The sequence below is a fragment of the Miniopterus schreibersii genome, assembly GCF_964146895.1.
Source record: "Miniopterus schreibersii genome assembly, chromosome: 7".
Classification (NCBI taxonomy): domain Eukaryota; kingdom Metazoa; phylum Chordata; class Mammalia; order Chiroptera; family Miniopteridae; genus Miniopterus; species Miniopterus schreibersii.
In genome coordinates, this window is record NC_138108.1 from 77,649,633 (window position 1) to 77,669,590 (window position 19,958).

At 49.1% G+C, this 19,958-nt stretch overlaps 1 protein-coding gene across 2 annotated transcripts in view; it reads right to left on the reverse strand.

Moving 5' to 3' along the window:
• Positions 1 to 19,265, reverse strand: part of TFCP2L1 (transcription factor CP2 like 1) — a 53,002-nt gene extending 33,737 nt beyond the window's left edge. For both annotated transcript variants that reach the window (XM_081143455.1, XM_081143454.1), the window contains exons 1-2: positions 19,122 to 19,265; positions 15,740 to 15,891 (exon numbers count right to left, since the gene is read on the reverse strand). In XM_081143455.1, the coding sequence (XP_080999581.1) occupies positions 15,740 to 15,891; positions 19,122 to 19,183 (214 nt within the window). In that variant the 5' untranslated portion in view covers positions 19,184 to 19,265. The remainder of the gene's footprint in view (positions 1 to 15,739; positions 15,892 to 19,121) is intronic.
• Between the last annotated feature and the right edge of the window lie 693 nt (positions 19,266 to 19,958).

Below are 19,958 nucleotides of genomic sequence, written 5' to 3' on the forward strand. Positions count from 1 at the left end.
TTTTTCTTCCCCTAAATGCCCCGGATTCCCAAGCACCACCCAGAAGTGTGGAGAGTAAGCCTGGGTGGGACCAGGAGTCAGCACACTCAAGAGCACTGCTGGCTGGTTCTGCAGGAGCCTCTGGACCCCCGGACACTTGATCTGCCTTTTCAAAAATTGTTTGATTTGCTCTTGGTACCGCTAGTGGTATCTCTTTCCTATTTTATTTTATACATGATTGTTGCTGGTTCCTAAGAAATTCACTAATTTTCCATGTGGGGCTTACGCTGCTGTACTAAAGCCTATGAAACCGCAGCCTGTCAGCCGTGGTTTAAGTTCCACCTGCTGTGATGGTTCTCACAGGTCAAAACGCAAAAGGGCAACAGAAAATTAAGTGACAGATAAAAGAAATGCATGTAAACATGAGAGGACGCTCAATTTCACTCCTAACAGTTATTAAAAATTAAGTGCATGAAAATGAAAATAAAGTGCTAATTTTCCGTGCATATTAGAAAAGATTCAAAAGGCTGCCAAGGCAGAGTGCAGGCGATGATGTGGAGAGACAGGTGCCGCCCTGCACAGGTGGTGAGGTATAAAAGAAGTTGCCTGGACAAAGGACAGTAAAGAGTAGAAAACCAAGTCTAAGATAAGGTCAGGACTGTGACTCACTCAGGCACCTCCCTCCGAGCCCTGGAACCATGTCCGTGCTGGGGCTGCGGGCATTCCCATGCCCTTGATCGGCCAGATCTTAGAGGTGGGAGCCAGATGGCCTGGTTGCTCACATCCCAGCCACCAGCGTCTGGCCCCAGGGAGCCCCACTTTCTGTCTTAGCCTCTGGGGAGATAGATAAAGGACTCTCTGGGGCAGTCACCATGGGGGTAAACAGGGCTTGTCAGTGCAGCCCTGAGACACCACAGCCTCCTGCTCCCCTCACCCCCAGGCCTTCGAGAAGAGTGACGCCGGTGGAGCACCTCAGGGAACTGCTCCAGCACCAGCCTCTGCCTGCAGTGGAGAAAGGAGGGGTGGGAGCAGCCACACTTAGGGCCTGCTCTCCGGCCACACCGGCCCAGGTCCCCGCCAGGTTAGCATGCCACCTAGCCAGGCCAAGGGTCCCTCCCGGGAGTGTGGAACTGGAAGCAGGGGATGAGAGCGCCCCTCTCCAGGCGCGGCTGTGGCTGCCTCACTGCCAGCCCTCTGGGCGCAGGGGCAGGGAAGCCGGTGGGGAGAGAGCGTAAGGCTGACCCCAGGGAGGGCAGAGGCGGGCGTCAGGCCCTCCTGGGCTCCGCAGGCCCCGCTGCAGCCCCGCCCTGAGGCCTGCTCTGCGGGCTGCCCGGGGCGGCCCGCGTGGCCAGCAGAAGAGGTCTCCATCACTCCGTCCTTACTCCCTCAAAAAGATGGACAGTGACCAGCGCTGGGCGTGGACAAACCCGCACGCGCCGGTGGGAATGTAAAATGCTACGGCCACTTCAGAAAAGTCTGGCAGGGCCTCGAAACATTAGACAGTTACCACGTGACCCAGAAATTGCACAAGAAACAAAAACGTAGGTCCACACGAAAACGTATCCATGAATGTTCAGTGACAACCCAAACGTCCTCCAACTGAAGAGTAAACGAATACAGCGAGGCACGCCCACCTAACAGAGCGCTGCGGGCAAGGCAAGGGCTGAGGTCCTGATGCCGGCCACGGAGCGGTGGCCTGCAGAACGTGCTAAGTGAAAGAAGCCAGGCACAAAAGACCACCATCTGTGCGACACCACCTACATGGAATTTCTAGAATAGGCAAATTGATAGATAAGAAGCGGACTAGTGGTTCCCTAGGGCTGGGGGTGGGGAGAATGGGGATTGACTACTAATGGATGCAGAGTTAATTTCAGGAGGGACAAAAATGTTCTAAAATTAGCTGTGGTGATAGTTCAATATCTGTACTAAAAAACACGAATTGTATACTTTAAATGAGTGGATTGTACGGTATGTGAATTGTATCCCAATAGAACTGGTTTAAAAAAAAAAAAAAAAGAGAGAGAGAGAGATCAGATCAAAGTACCACTCTGTGACCTGGGGCAAGTCACACAGCCTTGCTGGGCCTCAGTTTACCCACCAGAGGAGTGGGGTGGGGGGTGCAGAGGCTAGATCAGTGCTTCTCAAACTTCATTATGTTCATGAATCACCGGTAACTTGTTAAAATGTAGTTCTCATGCAGTTGTCCTTCAACAGACCTGAGATGCTGAGTTTCTAACAAGCTTTCAGGTAATGCTGGTCCATGGACCACATTTTCAGTGTCAAGGTATCAGAGATATCTTAGGCCCCCTCTAGCTCCGATACTTAAGGAACCTACCCTTGTCCACCTCTGTGAATTCCCGGGGTCCTCTAACCACCCAGGTCGAAGCTTCCAGGGCATGGTCATTGGTAAAGGAAGGTCAGGAACCTCCCCAATCTACTGAGCACAGAGCCCCTGGCTGTGCACACGAGAGGTGGTCTGCAGAGCACAGAGCCATGAGTGAGGCAGGGCCCAGTTTCTCTGCAAGGTCCAGTCCCCTCCTCTGGAAAGAAGAGAACAGCAGTACCCTCAGCGCTGTGGCCGCCAAATCCGAGCCCACCCGAGCATCTGATCACTGGGTGCTCAGTGAAAACAGAGTCCTGCCCCTCCCAGTCCTCACACAGCAGGAACCACATGCCTCAGGAGATGCTGATCCACCTGCATTTGGTTCAAGCCAAACAAATACAGCTCTACAGCCACTCGAAAGAAGATGGGACTGCACTCCACAAGACTGCCAGGCATCCACCACACACGCAGACAGGTCAACTCTACCCTCCGGACCTCAGTTTTCCCATCAATAAGTGGATGGATAAGATACCCCTCCAGGTACCCAAAGGGTGTTCTTGTGTAAGAGAAGGCGAGGGGCGAAGTAGAAGATAGTAAGGGAGGCCAGCTGTCCACCTCTGGCCTCCAACCAAGACACACCGACCCACCCACACACTGGGTGTCCTTGGCAGATAGCTCTGAAAGGAAGATCGTCCCATGGGGCCTGTGAGAGGGACACAGTCCTGAGAGAAACGAGGTAGGAGCACCAGTTCCTATTCCCACAAGGAAGCCCCTGTCCTCCCTGTGGCTCCAGACGCCAAAGCTGTGCATACCTGGGCCCACACCCGGCCCTGCCTCAGCAGGTCCAGGGACCCAGAAACACTCCATCTTCACTCTGGGCTTCCTCCCTTCTCTCATGAAACCAAGGGGGTGGAACAAACATGGCACCTACCTGTGTCAAGTGACTACTTTAACACATAACAAAAGACAAAAGGCACCTTCCTACTCAGAGCAGAGGATCTGCATACCGTCTTCTCAGTAGTGATTCTGCCACAGTTCACTGGCCCCAAAAACCTGACTCAGGTCCACTGACACAGAGTCAAGTGGTTCTTCCGACCCCTGACCTTCTTCCACGGAAAACAGCCAAACTTAACAGCTGAAGAGAAATAACATTTATTAAGACCCATTGATATACCTGCCATTAAATACAATTATCTTCCCACAATGCACCAAACAAATTATAACCCTTTCTCCATGTCAGTGACCAAAGCAACGTTGATTAAACCTGGTGCCTGGTCCTCCAGCCCCACTGATGGTCTACCCTTGATGCCAGGAACTTGTTGGTCTAGGGGTAGGGCAATGACAAGGCTCCGGTCATCGGCTGTAGCCCACAAGCTGCCGGTCAGGGACAGCACCAGTGTCATTTGGGACGAGGGAGGGCACACTGACAGCCACAGAGAAGTCCATGCTGCTGGTCCCGTGGCAGCTGAGCAGTGCTCCAGGGAGGCTGGCTGAACAGGCACAAGGCTCAAGTCTTCCAAGTTTCCCAAAATTTTGGAAGTACACTGCTTTTTAAAATTTATTTATTTTTCATTGTTGACAGTATTGCAGACGTCGCCCATTTTCCTCCCTTTTCCCCCCTCCCCCCAGACCCCGCTCCCCCCGGGCCTTCCCCACACTGCTGTCTGTGTCCGTGGGTTATGCACATAAATTCTTTGGTTAATCTCCTCCTGTCCCCTCACCCCCCTTCCCTCTGAGATCTGTCAGTCTGTTCCATGCTTCCATGCCTCTGGACCTATTTTGTTCATCAGTTTATTTTGTTCATTAAATTCCAAGCATAAGTGAGATCATGTGATATTTGTCTTTCTCTGACTGGCTTATTTCACTTAGAGTATTTTTACAGTTAAAAAGCCAAGGTACTTTGCGGAAAATCAAGCTAGCTTAGAGTTTCCGCCCAGACTGAAGAGTCTGTAACATCTGTGAGCAGACGGGATGCATCACAGAAGCCATCAAAGCGCCTGACCCCCTAAAAGTGGGGACCAGCCCTCGGTCTTTAGAAACTCAGTGTTTGCAGCACTTAGTAACGATGCAAACGGGGCCTCCTCTAAAATTTCACTTCATGGAGCAATGATGGCCCGTCTGGAAGGACAGACCTGGTCACTCAAAGCATTAAAGTCCTTCCAGTCCCGAGATTGAGGCCAAAAACATCTGAAAGGCATCTCAGAAGAATGCAGAACGCCCTCCGATGGAAAGAGCGGATGGTTTTGGTGCCAACAGTGAGCTTCAGGAAAGCCCACAGCTGCCTCCCAAGACGACGGTAACTAACGGGAAGGAAAAGAGCGGAGGAGCCGCGGAACAGAAGGGCTTGGAAACTTCCACCCGCAAAGGGAGAGGGGTGGATAAAGGGAGCCGGTTAGACTCTGGCAGAAGCTGCTCTAAGATGACCAACCCGCCTGCTCTCTTTGGGAGAAGATGACACGAATGACAGCCACTGGCATAAGTGAATCACAAAACAGAGACCACGATGGTCAGTCAGAGGTCGATCTCAAGACACTCAACGGTGCCGTTAATTTAGATGCTTCCAGAAACTTTAGAGAGAAATACAAAGAGTATTTTAAAAGTTACATGAAGAATCAAATGCATGACACGTGCCTTTCAAACCAAAGCCCGTACCCAGAGCGGCCTCCCCAGTGGCGGGAGATTCAAAGGCTGCAGCGGAAACTCTACAGCCTGAATTACAGCAGAGCGCGAAATGCAACTTTGTAGCAAACCAATGGAGGAGGGAACTTACTGCTTAGAAACAGAGAAGCTTCTCAAAGTGTGTGAAAATATCAAGCTTGTACCTCAACCCTTGACGCCTAGGGAAGGATGACCAAAACCTGGGGGAAGCAAAGGTGGGCCAGAGGCGAATCGGTTCCCTTCAGAAGGCAGCTCGGGAAAGCTGGCTGGTGGTTTTACAGACTCAGAAAGCTCAGTAATGTTAAAAAAAAAAAAAATGCTCACAAGTAAAAATGGCTGTATTAGAGTTTGAAATTTCAGCTTTTTCCAAGTGGCTCCTTCTCACCTATTCCACTCACAGCCCAGGGCAGCCCCCAGGGCATGTATTAAATTAGCCATCAGTTTGGGATGCTTTGACGTGGGGGGGGCCTTCCTGACCTTGGGCAGGCTGTCCCTTCCAGGGCTAGCCAATTCAGTCTTAGAGACAGTAAGACTAGCCTTTCAAATGCAAACCATTTCATATGCAAACCAAGCAGTGCAGAGGCGCCTTCCAATCACCCCCTTCACAGGCTTCCACAGAACTGCCCCCCTCCAGGCTACTATCCCCAGCACTGATCACTCCAGAGCCAGGTATCGGACAGCTAGAGTCACTCAAACCTGCTTACTCTGCCTCACCCATTGCTTCTCCTGGATACCATAAGGGCCTAGCCCATGTTTCCCTCAATCCCTCTGCCTGCTGACTGACCCTGGTGTTTCTCTATGTGGTCTGCATTGTATGGTGCACCCCCTCCACTGGGGAACTGTAACAAACTATCTGTTCAGTGGTAATCGTGTCCCTGTGTTGGCCTCACAATACCTGAAAAATAACGAAACCTACATAGAAAACAAGTCAGGCCCCTGCATCGCCAGGTCCCCAGGGTAGCAGGGGGAAGCTGTGAGGGCTCAGGGACACAGGGTGATGGGCAGGTTTCATTAAGATTCTCAGAAGCCAACCTCTAAACATGTACCAGCACAGAAGGACGTCTGATATGTCTTCTCTTCAAATTAATTATCAAGAGTTATATTTTACATGTCACTTAATTGATGCTGCATTTGCTCCCATTCAAGTTTTAATAATTATAATTTCTAACATACTATTTCCAGATTAAAGATGGTTTTAACATAATTCTTAAGAATATATCATTCCTAGTTCATTGTACCATCTGGAATTCTAAGTATTGTATTTTAACTGAATTAACTGGTCCACTATTAAAACATAATTGAAATTTGCCATGACCAGGAAGAGACCTCTGAAACACTAAAACTCAGTTCTGCATTCTATGAACTGTAATAAGCAGTGTGTACAAGTGACCTCACATTTATTTCAATAGATGTTGATTGGTTTTAAAAAACAACAAAGAATCCAAAAACAACCCAATCAATGACAACCACACCCCAGCTACATTGACAGTATTTTTATTAGTTTACTAACTCACAGATTAATTATGAAGACCTGACATTTGGGGAAGCATCTATCCCTTTTTTGTTTTCCTTTTAACCTTTGTGAGATGGTTTATAAAATTCTTTGCTGAGTAAACATCTCTAAATTTTATGTAGCCAAAATAAAATATCTTTGCATGGCATAAACAAACCAAACACCACAAATATCCCATTTAATTCTCAAGACAAGAGCTCAAGTGGGTGTTAAGTCTATTTTAGAAGTTATTTACAGGTTCAGTAACTTGGGAAGGAACAGGGAGCCAAAACTGGAACCTGGGTGTTTCCAAATCCAAAAGATTTTTTAAAAATTAACAACACAGGCTGGATCTTTCATGGGTGTACATGAGGATCCACCTCATGCCTCTTATGGCTGCACAGTATTATACTATGTGAAGGCTCTACATCAGGGGTGGGGGCTGTCCAGCCCACAGGCCAAATCATTTGATCTGGACCTGCCACGGCAACTGCGGGGGGGAATCTAAATCCAATAAATCTAGGAAATTTTTTCATAGCTAATTTTTAAGTTGACAATTTTGTATGGCCCACAAATGATGTTATAAATATCGAAATGGCCCTTGGCAGAAAAAAGTTTCCCCACCCCTGCTCTACATTCAGTAAGTTATTGTGGGACGACGTGGAAAGCAAGAGAGTTGGATTCCTACCTCATTCCTTACACACCAAAATGAAGGCCAAAGTGTCAAAAACTGGAGAAAAAAATTCTTTCAAAAACAGGTGAAGCCCGGACAGCGTTGCTCAGTGGTTGCACGTCGACCTATGAACCAGGAGGTCATGGTTCGATGCCCGGGTTGCGGGCTCGATCCCCAGTGGGGGGCGCGCAGGAGGCAGCCGATCAATGACTCTCTCATCACTGATGTTTCTCTCTCTCCCTCTCCCTTCCTCTCTCTGAAATTAATTTAAAAAATTTTTAAAAAACACAAAAAAAACGAACACAGGTGAATATTACTAAAATCTTCAAGTGAAGGCTTTCCTAAGTGGTTCATGTGACACAGAAAATCAAGGTAAAAATCCAATAAACCTGATCACATAGAAACTTATTAAAACTTTTACTACGTAAATGAAAGAACAAGCAAACAAAAAAATGAATGAAGTAAATGAAAAAGTGGAAAAATATTTCTAACATAGTGGCCCGAATTGTGAAGAGCTCTTAAAAATAAGTAAAGGATGAAAACCCCATTTGAAAAATGGGCAAGCCAATGGAAGGCAAAAGGAACAGAAATAACCAAATAAAATATAAAATATAGTCAACAAAACTGAGGAAATAAAATATTAAAACAGGAATACTTTATATTTTCCCCACTAATGACCAAAGATAAAGAGTATTGGCAAAGGTATAGAAAAATAGCATTCTTCCTTCATTCAAAAAGCTACAGGTGCCAGCACTGAGCGAGGACTGGCGGTGAGTAAGATGCTCACGGCATCGCCTTCAAGAAATTTATATCCCAGCGCTAGCTGGTGGGTCGCTTGGAGCACCGTCCTGCGCACCAAAAAGGCTGCGGCCTGGATTCCCAGTCAGGGCCCGTGCCTAGGTGCCGAGGTGCCAGGTTCCACCCCAGGCAGGGTGCATACAGGAGAAAACTGATTGATGTTTCCCTCTCCTCTTTCTAAAAATCAATTTTAAAAAACTATGTCCTCAGGTGAGGCCTAAAAACAGAAAAAGAAGTTTATATTCCAGGTGTGGTAAAGGGGGGAGGAAATAAACAATTATTCAGATGGCTATTGTTCGTAAAAGCACAAATCAGTACAACTTTTTACATACAGGGCAATACGGCAGCACCCATCAACATGCTGTGCTGGCAATTCTATTCCTAGATATTTATCCTACAGAGATTTTCACACCTGCTTAAGTGCAAAGATGTGGCACAAAGATGCTCACTGGAGTGCGGGAGAGATTCTGAAAAGGTGGAAACAAGCCTAGTGCTCCTCAGGAGGACAAGCTATGCAACATCCACTCAGTGGCTCATAACGTGACCAGTGAGGCTCAGCCTTCGTTGATTTTTGTACTCTGAGGATATTTTGTTGGGCCAAAAAGAAGCAAGTTGCTAAACGGTATATATAATAGATCCCATTTCTCTTAAAAAGAGGCACACACATTTCTACAAGCATCTACGTATGTGTGTCTATATAAAATTAGATGCATGTAGGTTAATGTATGACTATACAATTAGACATACATGGGTTAATGTATGACTAAGAAAAAGCTCGGAAGTGAGGTTACGAGAAGTTTTCTGAAGTACAAATTTGTGTACTATTTGGCTACAAGTATTCTGTTTTATAATAAGTATGTGCTATTTTTATAACTCTGGAAAAAACCAATAAGGGAGAAAGCATTTTTTAAAAGTAATGTATTTTTAAGGGTCACTTGGTTTACTCAGATTATATCCCAAACTTCAGGCTAAAAATTAATCTGGAAAGAAAACTTCAGCTACGGAGGAAAGATAATGTAACTCATCCTTTGCCTCGTTCCACAAATCCAAAGTCACCATATAATTGGGGGGAAGGCAAAATATAGCTATGTACTATTTGCCAGACATTCATTATTCACTGAATTCTCAATGCAGCACAAAAATGCAATCGGCCCACTTCCAGAAAAATGGAAGCTCCAGAAAAATGGAGATTAAGTGATTTCCCCAGAGCAGTAGCTGGTGGAAAAAAAATAAAGCTGCCATTCTGTCTGGGTTCTGTCAGGGAAGACCATTTCCCTGCCTAGATCTCTTATCTCCCTGGCCACTCCCCCAGGGAGAGGCTGGGGTGGGAGTGGGGTAGGAACAGTTGATTACGCGTTTTTCAAGGAGGCATTTTCTCCCCTGCAAGCTCCTCACACATCGCCTCAGAGCTGCACCACCCAGGGAAGTGCCTGGCCCTAGAATCCTGCCAGTAGAAAGTCCTAAAAAAACTGACCAGAAGACTGGGGAGCTTCCAGAACTCCCCCATCACAGCTCAACTACTCCCCAGGCTTGCGGGGTTACATGATCTGGGAAAGGGAACCTGATTTCACCTCCTGCCCTGCCACCTGTAAATGGGAACGCGTGATACATTTTGGGACAAAAACGTAAAGAATATCAGAAAGTGTTTTGTAAATTCTGAAGCACTAAACAAAAAGCATCACCCCAAAGGCTGTGTGGTCCCAAGGAAAGCTTTCCTTGGCTGAGCTGCCCCCCCATAAAGTAATCCTGGGCACTGAAGGGCACATCACCTAGGGGTCACTGCTCTTGTAATCACACCTTTAAAGAGGTATTTTAACACCCCGCGCAGGATGGGTCCCCTCCAGGTTGTGTCCATCACCTTGGACAGTGAGTGAAGAACAGAAAAGCTCCACAGGCCTTCCTGCCTTTAACGTGTCCAAAAGCTCCGGCCTTTCAGTTCGAAGAGGTGCAGTTCCAAGTTCTAGAAGCAACCCTGTGTTCACTTTGAGTTAGCAAAAGGATAAAAACACTGAGACATTTCAAGGTCCCCATGTGACGGCTTGTTAACTTCCAAAACAGGACTGGGGCAAACGCAAACTCTTACTACGCGCCCGACACCGTTTGGGGCGTCCTACATGTAGTTACTCATTTTATACACACAGGAGCACCTACTTTGCAGGAATTTTCTTTCCTCTGTTTTACTGGCCAGGAACTGGAGAAACAGAGAGGTTAAGTGGCTGCCCAACAGCCCCAGAGGGCAGGTGGAGATCTTGGCCATCTGGTCTACCTCTCCACCCATGTCCTTCACTCTCCCTTGTGTTCCAAACCCTAGTCATCCCGAACTACTTGGGGTTCTCTGGAGAGACGGTGTGCTTAACTGCACCCCGCAACCCACTGAACCACGCACTCCGTCCAATGAACAGGAAGTTTTCTTCCATGAATAAATGAAAGTAAGAGTCCTATAGAAATTCATGACTATGTTTAAGATTCAAGAGTAGCTGTGGCCCCAGCTGTTTTGGTTCAGTGGTTAGAGCATCGTCTCGTGGACTGAAGGGTCTTGGGTTCGGTTTCGGCCAAGGGCACGTAAGTCAGTTGCAGGCTGGATCCCCAGCCCGGGTCGGGGCATATTCAGAAGGTAGACAATCATTGTCTCTCTCACCTCTCTGTGTCTCTCACATAAACGTTTCTCTCTCAATTTCTCTCTCTCTCTCTCATTCCCTCCCTCCTTCCCTTACACTCTCTGAAAAGCAATGGAAAAAATATCCTCAGGTGAGGATTACCAAAAAAAAAACGAGTTGCCCTGGTAGGAAATGCCAAAGCTTTCTCCAAAACAAGCCATTCTTGCAAAGTGGTCTTATCTCTAAGTCAGAATTTACTAGATTGCCTGGGGTTCCCTTTCCTGTTTTCCTGGACCCCTCCCTCACCACCTACTTCACCCCTTCCCTCTGGCCCCAGCCTGCCTTCAGGAAAGGTCTGTCCACTGTGACCTTCGGCCACTGACCGAAGCTGATCTGGAAGTTTTCACACCCACATTCAGCAGCTTTTCTTTTGGACTCCATTTCAAAGGGAGAAGACATACTTTGTTTTTCAAGCCATTTTCACCCCATCCAAAATGAGCCCCTGGGCTGGCGGTAGGAAATCCGTATCTAATACCCCTTGCCCCAGCCCCGTGAGGTCAGGGTTCACAGCAGCTGAAATGACTTTTTGATCGATACATACAACATCCTTCCCGTGTTTTCAAAGAACTTCAAGCACGTCACTACCAGGAAGGTGGCGTGGGATTGTCTCATGGGAAGAGTGCAAATCACAGAGCCAATGCAGCAAACGTTAAATCCTCAATAGCAAACTATTCAAGTAACCGAAAAAGTGGTGACTGATGTGTCAAAACTATTTTTTTAAGTATGTTTTTATTGATTTCAGAGAGAGGAAGAGACAGGGAGAGATAGAAACATCAATGATGAAAGAGTCATCAATCGGCTGCCTCCTGCACGCCCCTAATGGGGATCAAGCCCACAACCCGGGCATGTGCCCTGACCTGAAATCAAACCCAGACCTCCTGGATCATAGGTCGGCACTCAACAGCTGAGCCACACCGGCCGGGCTCAAAACTATTTTTTAACTGAATCAATGCCTATGTCATATGACATAGAAGTATAGGCTACTTTATGGCTATATATATGGCTCTATATATATGGCTCTGCCCTCACAGAGCTTCCATTCTATTAGGGAGACAGGCACTAAAGTATTCACACTGTATATTTTCTTCCAGCAGTTATGACAATATTCTGCCATAAATAACACAAGGAAATAGTAAAATAATGTAAGACATAGTAAATGATGTTTAAGATGCTTTAATAATGCAAGAAAATGTTAGTTCAAGAATAGTACTTAAAAGCAAGAAACAATTTTATGAAGCACATGATCTCATAAATTTTAAAAAAGGTATAGGAGGAAAAGTGAGTGGTTGTAAAACCCATCTATAATAATTGAGTGGCTAAGAAAAATTTTGACAGGAATTTCTACTCCCCAATAGGGAAATATTTATTTCCAAGCTACAATAAATAGTTTAACGAGAAGTGGGGTGAGAATCAATTAACTGACCTCACGGGTACAGGACAAATACCTGTACAAGGGTCTGTTTCTAAACTAATACTTTAGAATACGGTTTTTTAAATGTTTCAAAAGTAGCATTTAAACCAGTCAGAAAAGGGTAAACTAGGTAATAACTAGCAGCTTATGTATTTAGAAAAATGAACAAACTTAGACCTTTACATCACATCATAAATTCCAAATGCAGCATAATAATATAAATCTCACTGGTAAAGCTGAAAAAAATACATATATTTTATGGAGTAGTAATTCAAAATGTCATTAAATGACAAATTATTAAGTTTTCAAAACAATTCCAAATGCATTTCAATGTTAAAACTTAAAAGCCATTAAATGAAATTTAGAAAACTACTAAACTGATTTCGGGTAGGCAGGCATTTTACGTATAAAACAAAAACCATTTTAAAAGACAAAAAGTTGACAGTACTTATTTATTTAAGTACATTTTTTCCATTGCTTTTCAGAGGGTGGAAGGGAGAGAGAAATACTGATGTGAGAGACACACTGACTGACTGCCTCCCACACGTGCCCCAACCGGAGCTAAGGACTTAGCCTACAACTGAGGTACGTGCCCTTGGCCAGAGTTGAACCCGGGACTCTTCAGTCCTTGGGCCGACGCGCTAACCACTGAGCAACAGTACATATCTAAAATAAATTTCTACACAGAAAAAAAAATCATGACATGTATCCACACCGTAAATAGAGTTATCACACAGTAAAATAGTCCAGTGACCAGCAACCAACAGGGAAACACACTTGCAATGTGCCGCAGCTAAAAGGTTGGTATCTGCATACATGGTGTGTCCTACAATTGCCAAGATATAAACATCCTGATAGGAAAACGTGCAAAGGACACGAACAAAATTGATGGAGAAATAAAAAATAAGTATATTTTAAAATAGTCAACCATATTAGCGATAGAAATGCTAGTTTAAAATTGAATTCCAGCCCGGCCAGGCGTGGCTCAGCGGTTGAGCGTCGACCTAGGATCCAGGCGATCGGGGTTCGATTCCCGGTCAGGGCACATGCCCGGGTTGCGGGCTCCATCCCCAATGACTCTCTCATCATTGATGTTTCTGTCTGTCTGTCTGTCTCTCTCCTTTCCTCTCTCTGAAATCAATAAAGATATATTTTTAAAAAAAAAGTTGAATTCTATGTTTCACTAATCAGATGAAAAATGACAACGTCCAACACTGGGAAAGAGCCGATGAAATGTACCCAGCGTGGAGATGGGAACACTCTGTTGAGAAGGCAACTTGGTAACTGTATCAAAAGCCTTATTCAAACGCTTAGATTCCATAATTCTAATTCTACTTGTAAGGTATGTGTCTAAAAATAAATAATCAACGTTTCACACAAAAACAACGACTGAGAACTAAGTGTCCACGTTAAGAAGCTGGATAAGTAACAACTGTAAAACGCATTACTGTGCAGCCAGTACAAAAACTTAAGTTCTCAAAGCATGTCTGATGACCTGAGAAAATTTCACAAATAGCCCTGGCCGGGTGGCTCAGCTAGCTGAGCATCGTCTCGTGTACCAAAGGCTGCAGGTTCAATTCCTGGTCAGGACACGCACCCAGATTAACGGTTCGATCCCAGGTCCCGGCGCAAACAGGAAGCAACAGATTGATGTTTCTCTCTAACATCTCTCTCTCTCTCTCTCTGTCTCTCTCTGAAATCAATAAAAACATATCCTCAGGTAAGAACTTAAAAAGAAGAAAAGTTCACAGAGTAAACGAAGAAAACAGGGTCTATGTCTATAGCACAATCATAATTGTAAAAGATGTTTATACAAATATGTAGACACAAGGTGAGCAGTGGTGCTCAGGTACAATTAGAGATTTCAGTTTCATTTTTCTTTTATTTTCCTCCTTATGCTTTTCTAAATCAAAAAAATTTAATGAACATGTATTATATTAATAATCAGGAAAATATCACTTAAAAATATCTAAAGTAAATGCACCAAATTAACACAAGATGGTAAGACCGGGGGACAACTCTTCTTCCCTCTCCTTTAACTTATCCATAGTGAGCAAAGGATAAACTCTTAAAAAAGACCTAGCATGCTGACTGTCCAAAGTTGACTGATTAAAGGCGGGAGGGGGTGGAGAAAAGGTGGGAAAGCAATCAAAGGCCTGACAGATGGACAGGACAGACAGGACGGACAGGGAGGAGGATGCCCCCAGCAGGGCCTCAGCCCACTCACTCCTCAGCACCACAGAAAGGCGCAAGAATGAGAACCGCCTCAGAGTGCAGTGCCCTGCAAACAACATCCAACTTCTGTTACACTCAGGCAGGAGAGAGAAGCAACTGCTCAAAGACACACAACAAGCCGTGACCATCTGCGAAAGAGAAAGGAAAATGCCGAAGCCATTCCAAAAATAAGTACAGATGCAGAGTATCTTGCTGTGGCCTCATCGCCCACTATCTATGGCCACCGGTATCAACAGAGAGAGTGCAAATCTCAGGGCCAGAGGCAGATGCCCCACCACTGGCTGAGCTGGGCTTGGGGACTCAGAGGCCACAGAGCTACCCACAGGGCTACCACCGCATGCCCTCCCACTGATCATGTCAGCAATGGGAGAAGGCTCTTTCCACGCAGAGGCACCTGCTAATTCTGAGCTGGCTCCCGGGCCAGAAGCTAGAAGTTCGGCAGTCAGGGGAGAGCTTGGTGATCAGGCTGGACTTCCACCCCCGGCTGCTTCCCAAACTGAGGAGTCCAAGTTCTACAGAAAGGAACAGCCTGTGTAAAACAGCCACTAGCACACCCCATCTCCCTGCAACCAGGCGTAACCCACAGAACTCTGTGTCCCCTGCCCTCTGCAGCTCCCCTGCAACCCAGCATGACCCCCACAAAATCCATGTGTCCCCTCCCTTCTGCTCTACCCAAGTAACAGTGAGCGGCAATTAATCACTTAGGTGACTCAGGAAGGAAGGGCAATAAACACATTCACATAATCACACAGAAACCACAGAAATGCCACTAGTGAGAACACTGATCCACGGGCCCTGATAAAGGGAGTCAGAAATTAAAACACCATCCTATCAGGCACTTCACATGTCTTCATTCTTTTAAGTGTCACAAAATTAAAACTTCCCATTTTACACATGAAAACAGCGAGGCTCAGAGAAAAAGAAAAGGCAGCTCAAAGTCACAGAGCTTGGAAATGCTAGAGTTGGAATTACACTCTGGAGCCCAGGACACAGTGAGATGTCCTGTTCCCGTGGCCACAGGGACTTCTGTCTGGCCCATGTGGAATTGGCCCCAATACTGCCTTAGGACAAGGCAGTCTTCCTGCCACTGCCAGGCACAGCTCCAGAACAACGAACAGCGACACACCTAGTACACCAACGTGTTTAATCTACATCCAGGAAAGAACATCAGCCTGGACATCAGCCGAGGTCACAGTAAACAGTAATTATGACAATGCCGCAATCACTGAGCATCTGTCTTGTGGAGGGCCTGTGCAAGCAATGTTACCCATATTTGGCCTGAGTAACAACAGAGTTGATGTGTCCATTTTTCAGATGAAAACACTGAGGCTCAGCGAAGTCTCAAAGCTAGGAAATGGAATTGAACTGATACCACAGCCTCCTTCCTAACCCCCACCTCTCCTACTGTGATGAGATAATGAAACCCAAATAGGTGGTTTAGGTCAACTCCCCCTTCCTCCAGATGGCCTGCCCAGCCCGGGGCTCTGCCCTGGCCCAGTGCTCTGGCCACTACCTTGGTTGAGGTAGGTCAGTGTCTCTTCATGCAGCTTCACGGCTGGGGATGTGGCAGCACACAGGACGTACTGCAGGGGTGGCAGGCGGGTCTCGTTCTCAGGGGACAGCTGGGGCTCCTCCTGCTTGAAGATGGGCAGAGCGAGCACATCACTGCAACACACAGAGGGAGCGGTCAGGAGCAGAGGCCAGAGCCCGGCTGCAAAGACAGAGCCGCACTGGGCGAGGCGGGTGCAGACCCCGTCCTCAAGGGCAGCCCAGCAAAGTACAGGGCCCTGTGCTGGGTCAGCTTCCCACACCTCACCTCACAGATACTTCAGACAGAGCAAACCAACGTGATGATTCTTTCTCCCGATGACCCTCAAGGGATTTATTCAATCAAACCATTAATAAGGTAAAAATGCAAAGTCATTTAATACCTACAAATTATAGAAATCTTCTCTGTGACAATGGGACTCACAGCAATGAAGTGAACCTTAGATGCCATACGGTTTCCACACATAAAAAAGGCATTATAACATCTTGCTTTTAGAATAAGACTCTGAACAAATATTTTAATTGCTTAAATAAACTATTCTATATATTAGCCACTTCTCAGAATAATACAGCCCTGTCCTTGGGGCTCTGTAAGCTACACAAATACAGAAACTGTTTGCTTCACTCACCCAGGTGGAGACATCCCCCCACCCTTTAAAAATAAGAAGGACAGCTGACCCATGACCCCTATGTTAAGGGTCATACCAATATCTCCTACATGCAAAACAAGAAGGACCTTGGTTTCAATTCTGTTTTCTTATCCAAGTAGAAAGTGGTAAGATCCTCAAAGATTCTTTTCCTCTACCTTGGAACAAAACTCCCCACCATATCCAAAAAAAAAATCAGCCTCATGTCATCCTACGCCTGGAGAACTTGTTTCTAGATGTGTTCTGAAATGCCCTTGCAAACTAACAAGAAACCCTTGAGAGCATGAATGACCTGTGGGCAGAGGCTTGCTCAAGACCTCGACATTATGAGCAGCACGAAAACAGGTGCCAGAAAAGCGCCAGTGCCCTTATCTTGATGGCCCTCCTCCCTGCGCGGGGTTATGAATTGGATTCACTGAGCCGGCTTCGCTGTATAAACAGCAGTCACTGGTACAATCTGTTCCTCATCTAACACAATAAACGAACGCCTCTAAAACAACCCAGCACACACCCCAACAATGTCTAACAATTCTCAGGAGGAAAAGTCAGGCTTGGAGCACACCTCCCTGGGGGCACCTCCCCTGCCCTGGTCTGTGGCCCAGACACCAGAGCGGGGGGCCGTCTTGGCTCTCCGCACGCTGCCCCTTTCTTGACCAGGCTGGGGCACACTCGCAGCCCAAGTGGTTATCTAGGAACAGAGGAAGGCGGTAGGCCTGCTCACCTGGGGACCACATAATTTCATGTTTGCCCAAACCATGTAAGTTAATAATCCACGGGCTGCTGCCTTTAAATAAAAAAAAGGGGGGGGGGGGTGGAGGGTTAGGGGGTAAGAACCATCACTCAACAGTAGCTTGTTTCAAGCCTGGCAGCCTTATTTGCCCAGGGATAAAAGTCACGAGAACACCGAACAGAAAAGTAAAGGCCACTATCCTGGTGAGGTCAAACAGCTCACGGGAGCTCTGCAGCGGGGAGACAACCAAACATAAAATATACAGCCGAGGGGGACAGACCCTCACGCTAGAGGTGAGGGGGTGGGGACATACTCACCAACCCCTGCCCTGGCGGTCATTGAGGTCGACTTTTACAAGGTGAGAACCCCAGCTTCCAAGAAGTGAAATTTAAAAAGGGCATGGACCAAATGCTTCTTTATCCACGGACCCAAAATGACCCCAGAAACCACTATGAGTCTATGGCACCTTTCGCCCCAACCCGCCCCCCATGCCCCTGCCCAATGCAATACCAAAATCCTAAAAGGTACCTCAGGTGTTCCAGACAAATTTCCATCTCAGCAGCAGAGGCACCTCCCATGCAAGGGGGGAATTAGTCTCTAAAGGGATGGCATTTTAGGTATCCAGGAAGTTATAAATACACTCACCCTCCATTCAAGGTCACCTTCAAAATCATTTTTAAGGTATGGCACACACTTAATGGCCACAAACTAAAACTTATGCAAAACTACACCTAAAACGGCATCACGCAGTGTAATAAAGGTGTTGGAGCATTTTGTGTAAGTGAATGGATGATTCGTCTTCCGCCGGGGGTTACCACCTGCCTGGTGGGCTTCTGACATCCCCCAGCAGCTTCCCTGGGTGACACCACCAAGGTCTGCAGGAGGCAGGCCATGGGTCCTTAGTTAAGACCCTAGACTCGGCCGTCCCCCTTTACTCCGGCCGCGAATGGAAACAGCAGACACATCAACTCAGTCATTCCTTTACCTGCTGGGAGGGGGGTGTCGTCAAGAGGACTACTGGACAAACATCTGTCAGAAACCAGGCTTTCCAAATAACCTGTGCTGTCAAATCTGGGTGGACACTTCTTGGAGAGAAAAAGCGGCTCCCGCTGGCTCTCAGCGTGGGGCTGTCGGGCAGAGGCGCCCTCAGCCTCGCGGCCCACCCCCGGGCCTGCACCAATGCCGTTTGGCTTAAGTTGGGCACATTTCATAAACTGTGCCTAGGACGGGAATGAAGGCTGGCTAGGGCCGTCGGGGCGAGCTCGGGAAGGGAAACGACCGTGCAGCCCGCCGGCGGGGGCCCTCGGGGCCGCGGGCCGCCTCCTTCAGGGAGGGGCGAGAGCTTCGCGCACGGGCGGCGCTCACTCCTCCCTTGGAGGAGCGCGAGTCAGATCCCTGCAGAAGCGAGCCCTCCGTCAGGGGCGAGGCAGGGGCCAGCCGCGGGCCACGATGCACCAGACCCGGAGCGAGGGGCCGAAGAGCCCCTCCCGAGCCCCCCCCGGGCCCGCGGGGCCAGGTGCGCGGTCGGCGCTCCCACGCGCTCGCCCCTCGGCGGACTAAGGACACGGCGGCGGGCGAGAGGCTCGGAGGGACCGGCAGAGGGGCAAAGACCGGGGGACTCGACGTCCGGGGGCAGGCAACCCTCCAACGCCAGAGGGAGAGAGACGGGGAGGGGGGGCCGGGCGCACGGAGTTGGCGCGGCCCGCAGGTGTGCGCCCCGCGCCCGCCCGGGCACCGGGCTCCGCAAGCCGGGCCCCCAACACCGCGCGGCGGGCCCCGCCGGCGTCCGTCGGCCCGTCCCCAGGCGGGGCTCTGGGCTGAGGTCTCTGTCCGTCCGCAATGGGCAGAGCGCGGGGAACGGAGCGCGGGGAGGGCCCGGAGGCCCCGGGGCCCCAACGCTCCGCCGCCGCCCGGCCGCCCCCCCGCCGCCCGCCCCGGCCCGGCCCGCCCCGGCCCGGCCCGGCCCTCACCGCAGGTAGCTGCTGGAGCTGTGCTGGTTGTAGTGCTCGGGCTGCGTGTGCCAGAACAGCATGGCTGGAGCTCCGCGCCCGCCGCCCCGCCGAGCCCACGCCGCCGCGCCTCCCGCACCTCCGCCGCGCACCCGCGACGCGGGCGGCGGCCCGGCGCCTTTATGGACGGCCCGGGGCGGGGCTGCGCGAGCCCGCCCCCGGCCCGCCCCCCGCCGCCCGCGCACCTGGCGACCCGCACCCCCGCGCCCTCCCGGAGGGGGCGGTGCGGCCCGGCTCCCAGGACGCGGCCCGGGGACCCTCGCGGAGCCCCGCGCCCGCCAGCCCGCCCCGCCCGCGCACCTGGCCGACCCGCACCCCCGGGCGGCCCTGGTGGAGCCCCGCGCCCGCCCCGCCCGCCGCTCCAGGCGCGGGGCTCGCCCCAGAGCCGCACGGGGCCAGGAGGCCGCCCTGGGCTGGGCTTCGGGGCGCAGAGCCACAGCCCTCCGCTCCTCGCCGGGCGCCCCTTAGTCACAGCGCCCCACGCTCTCCGAAACCTGGGCTTTTATTCTTACTTGCGTGTTGTCTTTCCTGCCCGAATGTGAGCCCCACGAGGGCAAGGCCTGGACTCAGCTCACCCCCTATCCCCACAGCCTAGAAACGCGCTTGGGACCCGGTAAGTGCTCCGTGTTTGTTGATAAGTGTGAGAAAGGGGGTGCAGCCCGGCGTGGCTCCGCGGGGGAGCATCGGCCTAGGATCCAGGAGATGGGGTTCCATCCCCAGGGCACATGCCTCCGTCGTGGGCTAGTTCCCCAGTCGGGGACTGCAGGAGGCTGCAGCAGGCAGCGGATCAGTGACTCT